The following is a 15,817-nucleotide window of genomic DNA, read 5'->3' as shown; positions in this document are numbered from 1 at the left end:
TTGAAGCTGATGGAAGATACTCCACACCAGTGAGGTCACCTGAGCCTTAAGCATCAGCAAAGGATCTAGAAGGACCCCCAAACTATGTACCCTCTTCTTCAGAGGAAGTATAACCCCTTCAAGAGCAGGCAATCTCCCATCCATCTAGTCTAGGGAACAACCCAACAGCAGTGTCTCAGTCTTCTCTAGATTTGAGCTTCAGTTTCTTGGCTCTCATCCAGCCCATTACCGAGGACTGAATTTTCGCTTCAAATTCAATATTAAAAAAGGACTCACCTTTCTCTACCTGTATTCTAAAGGCATTTCTTTTTCTTCGTCCATAATCAGCACTGGAAATCAATTTTATACATTAGTCTCAGTGAAGGCCTTCTTCTGCACATATTGCATTTCCAGCAAAGACTTATCCTGAGTTATTCAGGTCAAACACAGGGAAATATTGGGACCAATATTTAACAAAAGTGGGCTGCTTTCCAAATTACAATTGACTTGCAATTCATGTGTACTTAACTTGCATGAATCCAGTTTTACAGTTTGGCCAGGGGAAAGGAAGCGGGGAACGTAAGCAATCTCACCCGCCATTGCACTCACCTCAGGAGTTTGGAGGTGCAGGGAGAGTGTGTTTTGACTATATGCAATTTTTGCTTTACAAGCTAACCCCAGATCATAACCCCCACGTAAGTTGTGACTCAACTGTACATTCTTTATCAAATAACATATCATTCTTCAGTCTGCCATGGGTTCTACCATGGGAGGCCCTTTAGACTCAACAGAACCATGCACAGGTGTAAGGTTCTCCTTATGAGATAGAGGTTGGTTCACCTTTTCCTTAACTCCATCCAGCATTTATGTCCAGTATAAGTTATCCATGCTGCAGAGCACAAGTAACTTGCTGGCAGAGGGAGGATATGTAAATGGGCCCTAAGCCTGGGTGAGTCCTGAGCTCTCCTCTTCCAGCACAGTCCTGAAAAGGTGACTGGAACATTTTCTGTTATTTTTCCAACTAATGGAAATTATTTATTTTTCCAAATCTGGAACTATTGTTTGTCATGGCTAAAGTCTTTGATGGCAGAAACTAGAAAATGCTGGAAGATTCTAGTTCATTCTAGAATATTCATTTCTGTTGCATATATTGTTTTGACTATCTCAAGGTCACGCTGAGCCAAGAGAGATAAATTTGTGCGCTCAGCGAGCTGGTCATTCTCTCTCTTACTTTCATTTGTACCTCACATGTTTGCAGTTTTTTCTCTGAAGTTTTTTTTTTTGTAACGAAGCCTTTTTGCCTTTAGTAAGTTTTTCTTTTACTAATAGACCTTTAACTCTGCGTGTTTTATTACTACATTCACTACAAATATACACTTCTGGGACTCTGCTATTCATCAGGACACATCAGAGTGCCTAGGAATTTTAGGATCCAATCCGTCATTGTTAGTGTTAACTATAGTTTAGACCAGGGGTCAGCTTACTTTTTCAGCAGGGGGCTGGTCACTGTCCCTCAGACCTTGTGGGAGGCCAGACTATATTTTTTTGGGGGGGGGGGGGAATGAACTAATTCCTATGCCCCAAAAATAACCCAGAGATGCATTTTAAATAAAAGGGCACATTCTACTCATGTAAAAACATGCTGATTCCCGGACCGTCCGCGGGTCGGATTTAGATTTAGAAGATTTAGATTGGGCTGGAACTGGCCCCCGGGCCTTAGTTTGCCTACCCATGGTTTAGAAAAAAAAAGCCAGGATAATAAACCATGACTTGAAGTTGGCTTATTTCCCTAACACTGAGGCTGGACAAATGGCGATTAGACAAAATTAACTATTGTGGTTATTTGAAAATGGAAACAAAAACTTCCAATCCCCATTCTCTGCTCCTCCACTGGCATCACTGTAAATAGGAGCAGGGAAAGGAGAAGCATGTGAGTCCCTGAGGCTCATGTACATAATACTAAACCACACTTTACAGTTCTGTATAAGCCCGGTCCTTGTGTTTATCATCAAGCAAGTGTAAGAATTCAATCGCTTACCTGTATGTTTTCTGTAGCTCAGCAGCTAAAACTCCAATGTCAACATACTTGCCACATTTGTTACTCTTCAGGTACTGTAATTGATACAATTTTTTAAATATAAAAAATAACTTTAGTACAGTATTTGCATACGTGATAGGTTTATGAAATTCAATTGTGGTTTTTTAGTTTTTAGACAAACATCAAATAAACAATTGCTCATTGTATGAAGGTTCTAGCACTGCTTTTTACAAATGTGAATTGTGATAATGTGAAGAGAAGCAAGGGATTTATTTACTCACTCCATCTCAGCTCAACCATTTGGAAGCCCATGGTCTAAAAGCATGGCACAATACCTTCTACCATCAGCATTTAACTTGTCCATCTCACACTAAAGACTAACAGCCCAATCCTATGCTATCTGACAAGGACATGCCTACCTGTTTCACTGCAGGTATAGCAATATGCCCACTGATTTCATAGGAGGAGGATGTTCAATGTGATTAAAAATCCACTGAACTCGGCAGACATGATAAACACGCCTAGGCTGCATGACTCCAAAATACACTCGCAAATCAATCCCGCCAGACACATTGGGACTTATTTCCAAACCGAAGATGGTAAGGATGGGGCTTTAAATTTATCCCGCAACTGTATATTAATTCAGTTCAAGGTAAAATAAAAATCAACTTGGTCTGCAGAACAAAAGTGCTACGTACGGACTTGATCGCCCAGTTCTCTCCTAATGCTGGATGTGCGAGACCAGGCTACGGCTGCTGGGTTGGCGTAGTGCGGCAAAAACAATCTAAGTAGGCTCAGAGGCACGCTTTTCCTTGCCCAGGGTGCAAAAAAAAAAGCCCAGGCGGCTCAGCTTATGGGGAGTCCGCCCCATAAGCGAAGGACCAAGGGAGAGAAACGAAGCGGTACCTGCTTAATCCGATGCTTCAGCCGAGGATCCCCTGCGGGGCTACTTCCTCCGCGAATCCGCATGGCAGCTCCGCCGCCGCCGAATTCCGCCCCTCAAACGAAGCGGGAGCTCCGCCTCCCTCCGCCTCAGACTCCTTGAAGACCCCGGAAATCGGCCTCGCCTTGAGGCACGACGATCCCCTCAGAAAAGGGAAAGGCAGAGCCAAGAGGCCGGTTGGGATCCCCGTGCAGGCACTGCTTTAGACGCCTAACACCCACCCGACTCATGAAGGCCCAAATTGGCGTCACCCTCCGGTCTCATTCCTGATTTAAGCCCCCCGTTCCAACCCTTCCACTCCCGGCGCCTATGATACTTTCTAGCCTCAGCTCTCTCTCTACGGAAGCATTTCGTATCCCTTGGTCCTGTGTGTGTGTGGAGGGAAGCGCAGCCCGCCAGATGTCCTTGGACTCCAATTCCCATCATTCCTAGCCACCGTCGTCAACGGCCAGGGATGATGGGAGTTGCAGTCCAAAAAAAATATCTGGAGCGCCTCACGTTTGCCACACCTCTATTGAGCGACTGGATAAAGAGACTACAATTCCCAGCGTGCAATGCGGCAAAGCCGCAGGAAGCGGGAGCTGTACGGTGGCTGCGAAGGGACGCGAGGGGTGTGGCGATATACGGTGGCTGGTGGGGCTCGCGCCGGAGGCGGCACTGTCAGTGGCGGGATGGAGTCAGTGGTGTTCATTTTTTCGCTCATTGACTGCTGCGCCCTGATCTTCCTCTCCGTTTATTTCGTATCCTCCGGTCTCTGTTTTTTTGGCGGGCGGCCTGGGAAGAGGGAGGCTCGAGCGGGCCAGGCAGCCCTCGTGGTCTGTGGGTGGGTGGGGTTGGGAAGGACCGTTGGGGCGGCGAAGGGGCTCTGGGAGGCCGGGGGCGTCGGTGACCGTCGGCCGTGGGGGCCGCGAAGGTGCTGCTGCGGGAGAACGAGGAAAGAAGGGGCTCCTGGGAAGGAGACCGTGGGGGGGGGCAGCGAGGGGCTTTGGGGGAGCGGCCTCGAGAATATGTTTTAAGGGGAAGAAACGTGGGGTGCGAATGTTTTAAACGCTGCCTTCAGGTGTTTGGGGCGAGAGGAAAGGGTGGTGTGGCCAACGAGGGGTAAAAAGGAATGAATCCGCGGACCCTTGCACCTTCAGTCAGGGTTGGTATCCTGGCCCAGGCAAATGGGACATTAGTGCCGGCCTCTTACCCCTTTGGGCCCATTGGAGAGCCTAGACTAGAAGGCACCACTGCTGGGCCCTGGCAGCCACCCAGTTTTGCTAAGCTATGGTACTAGCCATGGTGGTGGCCAAGGAGACATGGAGGTAATATGGCAGCATTTCCAGCAGAAATTTAAATGCACACGCAGTCTTCCTAACTGTATAAAAACCCTGTTTTATTGTAGCTCTGTAAATTGTAGTATGGCACTCAGGCAGTGCTTTTCACGGATTGTTTTATATGGATAGGTTAAGTTTTGCCTAGAACTCGCAACTTACAAATATATAAACTATTGAAAACTGTTATTGTTATCATGACATTTTAGCTATACGCCTCATATGAGATATTTGAGAGTTCTGCTGGGGTGCCTGCTTATACTTGGGTTGCCCCCCTAGTCCTAGATGTGTATACTTGGAAATAAATTTCATGAATAGGAACTTAGTCTCATGAATGGGAGCTTACTTCCAGGTATATGTGCCCTTTGTTTTATCATTCAGACTGTTGCAAGAATACTTCTGTGGTTGTTTTATGACTTCTTAGGTTACAAAGGCCTTAAACATGGCCTTCAGATTTTTTTCTGAAGGTCAAAGTACCTTAAGTGTGCCTGCTCCTAAGATTAACATTTAGATATCTCTCATTTTCCAAGAAAATGTTCAAGCATTTTAGTTAAGAATTGTGTGATATCCTGAGTTTTTTCTTAAATATCTTGATGCTGCTGAAGATGTTGCTATGCTAAATGGTTGATTACATGACTAGTATTTCCTAACTAAAATTGCTTCCTTTTCATGCATCCATTATAAGTAAGGCATTATGGAGCACTGAACATGTCAGTATAATTATGCCCTGCTTCAGTTAAATTCAGTGTATTAAGTGGCATACTTAGCTCTTACTTCTGTTGGTCACGACCTGTAGTTGGGTCTAAATTTCTAGCTCAAGAATTTATTGTAACAGCACAAAGAGGGTGTATCTGTCATGGGTTCAGCGTGATGCCACAGTAGCCTTGTGGCAAGAAACCATAGGTTTCTGTTTTACGTGAATTAACAGCTCACCCTTCCCTCCGTTCCCTTTGCGTGCCTCCAGGCAGGGGATCTGAAAGTTTTGCTTCTGAATTTCAACAACAGTTTCCAGTGCACAAAAGGGGATGGAAGGGAAGAGAGGGAAGAATGTGTAAGTCTCATTGCAGCTCATTCACATAAAGGGAAACCATGGGTTTTATTCAGCTAAGTAGACTCAATAAAATTGATATGACTGAGATGGGTCCATTAATTTCAGTGGTTCTACTCTAAGTAAACTTGGTTGAATACAATCCCAATGCTGCTGTTTCCTGCAGCATATGAATGTGACCAATGTGTGGTTGTATGCTTTTGTTACAGCAGCTATTCTGCATTAAATGTTCAATATATAAAATAGTTGTACAATAACAGGAACGAACCCAAGCTGATAGAGAGGTGTTATCTATAGCTCTGCAATGAAGATGCAACTATTTTCTTTATTTAATTTGCTTTCTTGCCATTTATCATATGGTTCCAGGGCAGGTTACAATTTACAATTATAAAACAAAGAAAACAGTTAAAACCACGAAACAAGGAAAGTTTAAAAAGTGTAAAAAACAGTTCCTTATATAAAAACAGTTTAGAAAACCTGTCAGGCTCCTGCAGACTCCAGGTATAACTGGAACCCTTCGTGGCCAAGCCACTGTTCAGCTATTGCTGAAGCGGCTGTGACCCAACACAGTAATTGCAACAATGGCCAGGGAAGCCTGCACTTAGTCTTGGGTGTGTGCGCTTAGGTTGGCACCTTAGGTTCTCTGCTTCTGCCTTATAACTATTATGATTGCTGTGGCCAGTCACGGTGGTTGTGTGGATGCTGGGGCTTGCACTACCTAGGATGCCAAGTTTGTTGTAGCTTGGGGCTTGGCTGTGTGCACTGATGTTGTTAAGTCTATCAGCGTAACAGCTGGGTTGTGAATTCTGCTGTTACTAATCGATGAATCTTCTGAAATAGCCTCTTGCTTGTGAGCGTTCTGCCTGTTCTGTAACCTTTGTTACATTAGTAGAATCTCTTGTAGTCAGATGTTTATATGAACTGTTTAACTCTGTTGTAATACTCAGGGGTGGTGCAAGGCATTTATGGGTCTTGTGTCACAGGGTAGAGGGCTTCCAAAACCATAGTAATTCCTTATCTTGACCTTCAGATAATTACATTATCAGATTTGGAATGTGACTACATTAATGCTAGATCTTGCTGCTCAAAACTAAATAAAGTAAGTTTTTTTTCTTTTCTCTTTTTAAAGTGATGCAATTCTGGAATTAGATTTAGAAGTGGTGTGGGGGGGGTCATCTTATTAATATGAAATAATCAGGATTATGTAACGTATAATAATAATACCGATAGAGTCCGTTCCACTGTCAAATATCTTTTACTGTCAAACCATTCCTCATAGGGTTTGGTTTTCAGACCTTTGATCATCTTGGTTGCCCTCCTTTGCACGTGTTCCAGCTTGTCAATATCTTACTTAAACTGTGGTGCCCAGAACTGGACACAGTACTCCAGGTGTGGTCTGACCAAGGCAGAATAGTACTGTTACTTCCCTTGATCTGGACACTATACTTATGTTAATACAGCCTAGAATAGCATTAGCTTTTTTTTTTGTTGCATCACACTGTTGACTCATGTTCAGTTAGTGGTCTGCAACGACCTCTAGATCCTTTTTACACCTATACAGTGGTACCTCGGGTTACAAACACTTTGGGTTACAGACTCTGCTAACCCGGAAGTAGTACCTCAGGTTAAGAACTTAACCTCAGGATGAGAACAGAAATCGCATGCCGGTGGCAGCGGGAGGCCCCATTAACTAAAGTGGTACCTCAGGTTAAGAACAGTTTCAGGTTAAGAACAGACCTCTGGAATGAATTAAGTTTGTAACCAAGAGGTACCACTGTACCCACAAGACAGGTGTCCCCCATCTTATATTTGTACACCTGATTCTTCCTGCCTAAGTGTAGAACCTGACATTTGTCCCTATTGAAACTTTTAAAAGACATCTGAAGGCAGGAGGTTTTTAATGTTTGATGTTTTTATTTTGTTTTTAGATATGCTATAAGCCGCCCAGAGTGCCTGGGGAAACTCAGCCAGATGGGCAGGGTATAAATAAAATAATAATAATAATAATAATAATAAAGTTTGGGCCCAGTTCTCCTGTTTAGGTCATCTTGAATCCCTATTCTGACTTACAATGGAATAACTAAGAAATGGATGAGTCCTTCATGTGTGAATAGTTTGCTGCCTTTTGCTTATTTGAAAATTCACCCACTTAGATCTAGATGCATTCCTCTGGTAGTACTTTTGATGCAGGGATTTCCCCAGCACTATGCTAATAGTATTTTGTCTTTGTGAGGGAAAAGGAATCCTCTTCCCGTCCCACTAACTCTCTTTGGGACCTGGTGTCAACATGTGGGTTGTTCAGTTAATGGGCCTTTTGGATCTCCCCTGATCCTCAGAACCTGCGTTGCTCAAATTCCTCCACCACACTCCATGACTTCTCTATTTTTCTCCTTGTGTTTCCTGGCTTTGGGAAAGCAAGAGCCGTGACTCGGGGGGGGGGGGGGAATCACATGCCTTGTTTGCTAAAGGTCCCAGATTTAGTCCCTGACATCTCGAGGAAGGGCTGGGAAGAACTCCTGTCTGACGACCTGGAGGCTATTATGCTGTCAATACTGAGTTAGTTGGATCAGTGCTCTGACTCAGTATAAGGCTTCCTGTGTTCCATAGCTCATCTTGTATACCCGCATTCTGCTACCTTCTTGTCCTTTGCAGGCCATTTCCTCTTCCTTGCCCAGACCTGGCCATTTGCAACTTCCTGCAAAGTATGCCTCTCTAGCCCATTCCTGTGTTTTTCCTCCTTGCTCTCCCCTTGTAGTATTGTCACTGCTTGCATCCCATGGCTCAGTCCCCTTTGCCACCTGGTTTCTCCTCTGCTCTTTACAGTTTGTTTCCTGTTAAGTTGCATTAGTTCTGCAGTCAGGTTACCATCGATGGCTTTAAAAGATCAACAATTTGCCGAGGACTAGTATCCATTGCTAACAAACAGCAAAGATATGTGTGTTGTCAATGTCATCCTTTTTATGACACAGTTTGGATTACTGTGTCTTAAGAATTTAAGAACATAACACATGCAGCCCTGCCCTTTTGGAAAGTCCTCTTCCCTCTGTGGAGCCCTCCCTAGAACTTTAGTCTTGAAGTTAAAGGCAAGCATTTATAATTTGTTCCTGTAGAGCAGGGGTTAGCAAACATTTTCTGTAAGCGGCTGGTCCACTGTCCCTCAGACCTTATGGGGGCCGGACTATATTTTGAAGAAAAAAAATGAACAAATTCCTATGCCCCACAAATAACCCAGAGATTCATTTTAAATAAAAGCACACATTCTACTCATGTAAAAACACGCTGATTCCCGGATTTAGAAGGCGATTGGGCCGGATCTGGTCCCCGGGCCTTAGTTTGCCTACCCATGCTGTAGAGGGAACCTAGCAGACCATTCAGGTGCAAAAGTAAGTAGAAAGGAACATAGTAGTAATGCTGGTGGAAGTGGAATGTTACTGTTTGAGCTCAAAATTAGGGGTTTCAGCAGAAAAGAATCATGCCAATGTTTGCTTATGTGTGTGTGTGTGTGTGTGTGTGTGTGAGAGAGAGAGAGAGAGAGAGAGGGAAAGAGCGTGTGCTTGCAAGGTGATGCCTCAGAGCCTGGGCACACTTCTCCATTCTGCTTCTGAAATCTCAACAGTAGACCCTCCAAGTGCCCTATTTTCCAGGGACAGTCCCAGATTTACAGAAGCCGTCCCAGTTTCTGAACTGATCCTGGAATTTCCGGCTTTTCCTTAGACTATCCCTATTTTCATTGGATAAATGTTGGAAGATATGCAACAGGCTACATGTTGAAGCCTGAGCTCAGCCAAAAGGCTTAGAAACTTAAAAATAAGATTAAGATCCTTGGAATGCTAAATTATGCACTTTTTTTCCAAATCCTGCACACAACTCTGGACTTGGATATGTTCCCAAATAGACCCAACTGCTTCTGTCTGCAGTACTTTTCTCAATGCTGCCTCTGAAGTGCACGGCTAGATCCTGAAAAGAAGTTTGGACACTTTGACAGCATTGTGGTGTTTTTGTGTGTGTTTTTTTTTTAAAGTACTTGGAGTCATGTGAATTGTGCCAGTTCTGTGATCAGTCGGCAGACTGATAATAGTGTTGACAGTGTACTTTTATCCCATTTGCTTGTACACTCCCACAGAGTGTTGTATAAAGGCTTTTATTTTTCTAAAAATTTCTCTTTTCCAGTGGGTGATCCCTGAATTGATTGGCCATACCATTGTTACTGTATTAATGCTTATTTCACTGCACTGGTTCATCTTCCTCCTCAATTTACCTGTAGCAACCTGGAATATATATAGGTAAGGGCCAGTGGGGTTGTTTGTGGGTCTTTATAACTGTTACCACTTATTGAAAATGTGTTTCAGATGTGGAATGCTGTTATTGACTTGATGCCGATCATGCTGTTCCTCCATTAGTCTGTCTTGTTCCACAATTTATGAAATTCACCATCCTCAGCGGGAACTGCTTGAACCTCAGTGTTACTTTCTCTACTCTCTTAACTTTTAAATCTGTCGAGGTGTTTTGCTTTTCCTGAGGACTGATGTGACTTCTCTCCTTGAGGGCATTTGAAGGTGGGGGGAGGGCCAGAAAGCTCACTAACTGCATCTTGGAGCTTCTTTATTCCTGTCCAAATAAAAAGATCCCATGGGTTGAAGCAGGCCCTGATGTTGTTTGTGTCTGCCTCCCTCATGATGGATGGAAAGTTTATTTTACAGGAAAATATATGGTGGGAATTTTTTCTGTTACATAAAATTCTATACCCCCACATCATTGCTACTGTGGGCACTATCTACTGCGAAATAATCTATTGGTTTGTATCATTGCTTTCCCCTTGTGTTCTTCCATTAGTATTGGTATTATGTAATAATGTCCTAAGTGATGCACATACTGAGCCACTAATTCCAATAGCTGTGGTGCTATGCCAAGTGCTGCTGATAATAGTTGACACCACTGTTGGTAGAGCAACTATTTATAAGGCCTGAGCTGCTGTTTTTCCTCTAATATTGTGGTGAACTTAGCACATGGTTGGTTTTCCATAGTTGGCTGCAGTGAGATTTGTTTGCAGCCAACTAAAGACAACCAACCATGCCCTGCCTCTCCTAACCTCTCGCTACCAAGGAAATATAATAAACAAATAGAAAGAGAATCTACCCTAGTGACACTGACACAAAAACCCCACACAGACACTAAGTATTTCCACCCTTACCCCCCTCTTCTTCCTCAACTTTATTCTGTACACAACACTAATGTCTCACTTCAAATGCAAAAAAGATTCTGCAACCTGAAAAGAGACAATGCATGTACTTTCGTAAACCAAGAAAATCTTTAATAAATTTTAAAAAACACAAAAAAAACTTAGCACATTAGGTCAAACATTCATGTTCCTCTTGATGACTTCTATGTGTGTATGACACATTAGAGGGAACTTAACATAATAGATGAGAGATGGGGAATCTGTGGCCCTCGAGTTGTTCTTGGACTCAAACTCCCAACAGCCCCAGTCATCCCAGACAATGGACAGGGACAATAGGAGTTGTAGTCATAGCATCTAGAAGACAGAGAGTTCCCATCCTTGACATAGCTGTTTTGGAACAGAATTCCAGGTGTTGCTTTTGATCTTTAAGGACCATCTTCTTCCACTTGATCACCTTAGATGCCCTTCTCAAAAGTGCCCTGAATGATTGAGGTGTAGTTGGTGGCCACAGGACAGAGGGCATTTTCAGTGGTTGCCCCCTGGCTGTGATCTACCTTTCTCAAAGAGACTCATCTGACACCTGTATGGTTAAATTCCTTCCAGTAGCACCTTGGAGACCAGCTAAGTTTGTTATTGGTATGAGCTTTCATGTGCAGAAGAAGTATCTGAAGAAGTGTCCATGCACACGAAAGCTCATACCAATAACAAACTTAGCTGGTCTCCAAGGTGCTACTGGAAGGAATTTTTTTATTTTGTTTCAACCTATATGGTTGTCATTTTGCTGCCAGAGCAAGATCTTTTTGTTTTTCCAAGCCTTTTGATCTGTCTTTGCCTGCAATATTTTTATTTTCTGTAACTACCCCTTTGCTGTATTCATACTTTTATTGTTGAATTTTAAATAGATTCATTAGCTTTTGTGGGCTTATGAATAATTGTTTAAATATTGTTTAAATTGTCTCCTCAAAATAAAATATATCCAAATAAGTCTTGTAGGCATTGCTGTAGGTGCTTGGTTGTTAACTCATTTCTCTTTAAAAGAAAACCACTGACCTTTTTGATGTCGAAATGAGTAACTTGCCTGTGCTTCCAGTAGAGAGAAGCTAAATGTGAAAGTGGTTTCTGAAGTACATTTACCATATCAAAGCTGGGGTTTTTTTTTACTGTCTGTGAACCTATTTTGTACATTGATGCAGGTTTGTATATGCTGATCACAAGAAAGTAAGCATTCATTTGGTTCCCTTTCCCATCCCCCTTCCCAGTAGAAAGCTGCTTGCATTCTACAGTTGATATTGACAAGTGGATTGCAGATCCATTGTATGGTCTAAAATTTGGGTCAGAGAACATTTCAGCCAGCTCTCCCTCACACATAAATTGCTTGTGTGGATCTACTCACATGAATAGTATAAAGTCAAAACAAGGTGATTTACGAAAGATCATAGCCCTTCCCTCTGTAAACAGGACAACTTGCCATGTGTGTGTTTTTCTAATTGCCGGTGGGATGCTGTGATCTCACAGAAGTCTCTCAGATAATGCTGTTCACATGAGTAGGTTCTGTGCATGAGCAACTCTTTACAAGGGTCAAGCAGCTGAAGTAGCACCCAAATTAAATAGCATGGTTCCAACACACACACTGGAGAGACAGCTTTCAACTGGCCATGTTCTTAAGCTCTTAACTAAATTCTTCCATGTTCCAAGTAAATATATAACCCTGCATTTGCAGTATTCCATTTTTCCAGATTGGGGGAGTTCCCAGGGTTCTCCAGATAATGAATTTGCACCATATTTTGAAAGCATTTCTTTGTCTAGTGAAACTAATGTTGTGCAAACGCTTTCTCCACAACTGTCCCCCTTTGCACAGGCACAGTCTCCATATGCCCTCATTCTTTCCAGTTGCACTGCTTCCATCTGCCCTCGCAAGTATTCAGGTTTCCATGTTCTCTGTCCCTTTTTCGTTTTGCTCTCCTGTTTGAGCCTTCTGATATCTGCCTTCCATCGCATTACATATTCTCTCTGGGACAAACCCTGCTTTCCCACCAGCCATCAATCCAGTTTTCTCTACAAAATCTGCTTCAAAACTTGTCTTGCCGCCGCTCTGCTTGCCTAGACCCTTCTTCATGCTTTGATACCTTTTGGTCCTTTCTATTAGCACAATGAGCTTGATTTGTGTCTCCTCTGTGCTGGAGTGCTGTTGGCATTACAACATTTTTTCCTTAATCCTTTTCAGGTACATTATGGTTCCTAGTGGAAACATGGGAGTATTTGACCCCACAGAGATCCATAATCGAGGGCAGCTGAAATCACACATGAAGGAAGCCATGATTAAGCTTGGCTTTCATCTCCTTTGTTTTTTCATGTATCTTTACAGGTAAGTCTCAAGTCTTACAACTTGGAAAGAAGACCAGCAGCATATTTAAAATACCTGCCGCCACACCAGCTCTGAACTTAATAGGGTTCATCTATCTGCTGTGCTGTTTAAGCTTTCTGCTACATTCACAATTCGTAATAGTGGCCAAATGCTAGTTCTTCCTCTCTCCTCAAACCCCACCCCCCCATTTCTTTCTTTTTGTTAAAAAAATACTAGTTGCCTTTCAGTTTTGCTGCATGTTCCTGTGTTCATGTGTTTTCGTGAGGGTATCAGGAATATCTGACTGACACTGTTTGTAACTGGGTTTAGGTTTAGACTGGGAGCCCAGCACATCACATGACCCTCTGGGATATCACACTACAGCTCATCCAGGAAAGAGATTCAAGACCTGGATATATCTAATGTAAAACAAATCAGAAAGGCACCTTGCAATGCTTTTGAAAACACATCCCCAAATTTTACTGCTGACACATAATCCTCACAAAGCAACAGCAGAGGTGGTCACAACTTAAATTGATCTTGTGGTTCTCGTGTAAAAAGGCAAGTAAACAAGGGCATGGTTCCTTTGCGCTTCCTTAGCTGTTAATAGCTCTTTATTTTTATCCTGTGAACCACCCTGAGACCTGCGGGTATAAGGCGGTATAGAAATCAATCAATTAATGAATTCACCTGGTCATGTTTGTTGTATGGTGACTGGTTGTCACACAAAGACTTCCATCACTGCTGGCTTTTTCTTTGAGAGCCTCTCTGTGGGCGAAGTTTATTTGTGGCGACACTCACTGCGGAATGAGGTGCGAGTCCACTCTTAACTTACACTTTCTGTTTAGATGCGGTATGTTTTGTTCTTCCAGCTGGATATTTCTTTTCACGCTTGTGCCTTTATACAAAAACATCCTAGGAATTGTAGTTTAGCTGGGTGTTATCTGCTAAGAGATCCCTACTCTCTTTCCTGCCGCATCAGAAGTACAGTTCCCAAAGTTCTCTGGGAAGAGAGAATTTGTGTTTAACAAGTTGAAATCTGTAGTATACAGTGTTTGTCATCTTGTCCTGTATACAGTACTGCAGGCTCAGTTTTTGAGCAGTTCCTTGTTTCTGTTTAAATATCTGCATTCAGGCCACACCTTGAGAAGATTCCATATATAGAAGATTCCATATATGTAAATTGTCATATATTTAGATGTTATCATACATATATGACAAAAGTGTCCCATTCCTTCCCTAGAATATAGGCCCGGTTCCAGGGTGGTTATTCTGCATGTGTGGAATGGTTTTTGGAATAAATGCCATGTGCTCATAGATGGGAAGTAACACTATGTGGTATTAACACCATTCACTTAGTTTCATCATTTCAGGCTGTGAGGTTGGATTTCTGGACAGGTTTAAGTTATAAGGATTTTCTTTGAGGTTCCCAGAGATGGAAATCATTGGTCCATCTGTGCTGGGGATGTTGCAACCGATGATGAAAGTGGTCCTTGCCTTTATTTGAAGGCTTATGATCTAAATGCTTTTGAAACTCTGGGTGGTGAACTATTGACAAGACAGGCCTGTTTAACACGCAGTCCTACATGCCACACCAGCTATGCATAATACATACCTTGTAAACTCTGGAATTTGTCTAGCACTAGACATGCCTTACGAAGCCTTGATTATCAAGCAGCTTTAAACTTGAGGATATCCTGGACTAAAAGTGACTTGCTGCGGTAACGGCTAGCCTTGTACAATCACATATGCTACCACTTTGCATCACGATGCCTAGTTCTTCAGTAAGACCGGACTATGCAAATGAACCAAATGGAAACAACTTTGCCAATGTTGCTAGCATAATAAAGATGCAAGTTGCAGGGTGTGCATGTAAGGTTATCTATTTAAAATTGTACCTTTAATATGTTTTCCTTCTTTCTGCAGTATGATCTTGGCGCTGATAAATGACTGAAGTTGAAGTAGAAGTGTTACAGTTGCCAAATTCTGAGTTGTCACTCACAGCTTTCAAGTAAACCTAGACCAGTGTCGTCATGCAGTATATTTTTTCCTCTTTGAACAAAAAATATTTTTGCTGTATTTTTTAACATAAAAAATATTTAAAAAACCAACATACTGAGTTTCTTGAACCATTGATTTGTCCCTTCTACAGTCAATTTTCCTATTATATTCAATGCATCTTTTTCTCAAGAATGCCAGCTAGCCAATGAATGGAGTCAGATGATGGCACCAATGCCAGGATGTCACCATCAATAATTGTTTTGTGAATTACCACAGTTACAAGTACATAACCATCACTTCCTGTATTTTACTGAATTTTATTTCCCTTGGACCTAACTTTTTAAAATCTTTCACTTCCTCGCTCCTCGTTTGTGTATCCACACACACCCCTCTATAAATCAGGATAGCACTTAATGCAGTGATGGCCAAACTTGGCCTTCCAGCTGTTTTGGAACTACAATTCCCATCTTCCCTGACCGCTGGTCCTGTTAGCTAGGGATGCTGGGAGTTGTAGTCCCAAAACAGCTCGAGTGCCAAGTCTGACCACCACTGAATTAATGCATCCGATGGAGTGAAAACTTATACCATAATAAATGGTAGTTTTTGTATGAGCTGTGCTAGTGTTGAAGTGCTGTTGATAAAGACCATTAGAGCTTGGCTAATCCCAAGATATTACTGTGACATAAACCATTTCAACCCAAGAACTGCATTTGATGCTACCTATATGGGATATGGAGCGGCCTCTAAACACCTGCAGTGTTTTTGCTCTTACCCCAATCGGGGGGGCCCTGGAGTAGTTCCCTGTAAAATCAAATTTCCACCAGTACATTAACAAACTGCTGTGGGTCATAGGGGATGTGTTTCTTTTCTTTTTTTTAAGAAGAGTTTGGATTTGATATCCCGCTTTATCACTACCCTAAGGAGTCTCAAAGCGGCTAACAATCTCCTTTTCCCTTCCTCCCCCACAAC

General features: G+C 42.6%; 2 protein-coding genes across 4 annotated transcripts in view; one reads left to right on the top strand and one right to left on the bottom strand.

Moving 5' to 3' along the window:
- The window catches only part of NVL (nuclear VCP like), a 97,590-nt gene that overhangs the window by 43,405 nt on the left and 38,368 nt on the right, over positions 1-15,817 (bottom strand). The window contains exons 2-4 of one of the 2 annotated variants that reach the window (XM_081000133.1): positions 2,924-2,992; positions 2,018-2,091; positions 277-329 (exon numbers count right to left, since the gene is read on the bottom strand). In XM_081000133.1, the coding sequence (XP_080856259.1) occupies positions 277-329; positions 2,018-2,091; positions 2,924-2,986 (190 nt within the window). In that variant the 5' untranslated portion in view covers positions 2,987-2,992. Of the gene's footprint in view, positions 1-276; positions 330-2,017; positions 2,092-2,923; positions 3,460-15,817 lie in introns of those variants that run through there. The other variant, XM_081000132.1, reaches the window with a different exon arrangement.
- CNIH4 (cornichon family member 4) lies at positions 3,541-14,958 on the top strand. Of its 2 annotated transcripts, XM_081000327.1 has the most exons (5): positions 3,541-3,700; positions 6,355-6,423; positions 9,495-9,607; positions 12,728-12,868; positions 14,774-14,958. In XM_081000327.1, exons 1-5 carry the CDS (start codon positions 3,632-3,634, stop codon positions 14,799-14,801), a joined length of 420 nt encoding a protein of 139 aa, XP_080856453.1. In that variant the 5' UTR covers positions 3,541-3,631; the 3' UTR covers positions 14,802-14,958. The 2 variants fall into 2 exon arrangements, with proteins under 2 accessions (XP_080856453.1, XP_080856454.1); XM_081000328.1 differs by lacking the exons at positions 3,541-3,700; positions 6,355-6,423 and adding an exon at positions 7,281-7,304.

This window comes from Podarcis pityusensis (genome assembly GCF_964106645.2).
Source record: "Podarcis pityusensis genome assembly, chromosome: 3".
NCBI lineage: Eukaryota > Metazoa > Chordata > Lepidosauria > Squamata > Lacertidae > Podarcis > Podarcis pityusensis.
The sequence above is the reverse complement of the archived record's forward strand: the minus strand, read 5'-3'. Positions and strand labels throughout refer to the sequence as shown.

Excerpts from the sequence above, each read along its gene's own strand:
- CNIH4 (XM_081000327.1), top strand. The coding sequence starts at position 3,632 with ATGGAGTCAGTGGTGTTCATTTTTTCGCTCATTGACTGCTGCGCCCTG. Across the intron at positions 3,701-6,354 it reads TCTTCCTCTCCGTTTATTTC|ATAATTACATTATCAGATTT; the intron begins GTATCCTCCGGT and ends CTTGACCTTCAG. Across the intron at positions 9,608-12,727 it reads GCAACCTGGAATATATATAG|GTACATTATGGTTCCTAGTG; the intron begins GTAAGGGCCAGT and ends AATCCTTTTCAG.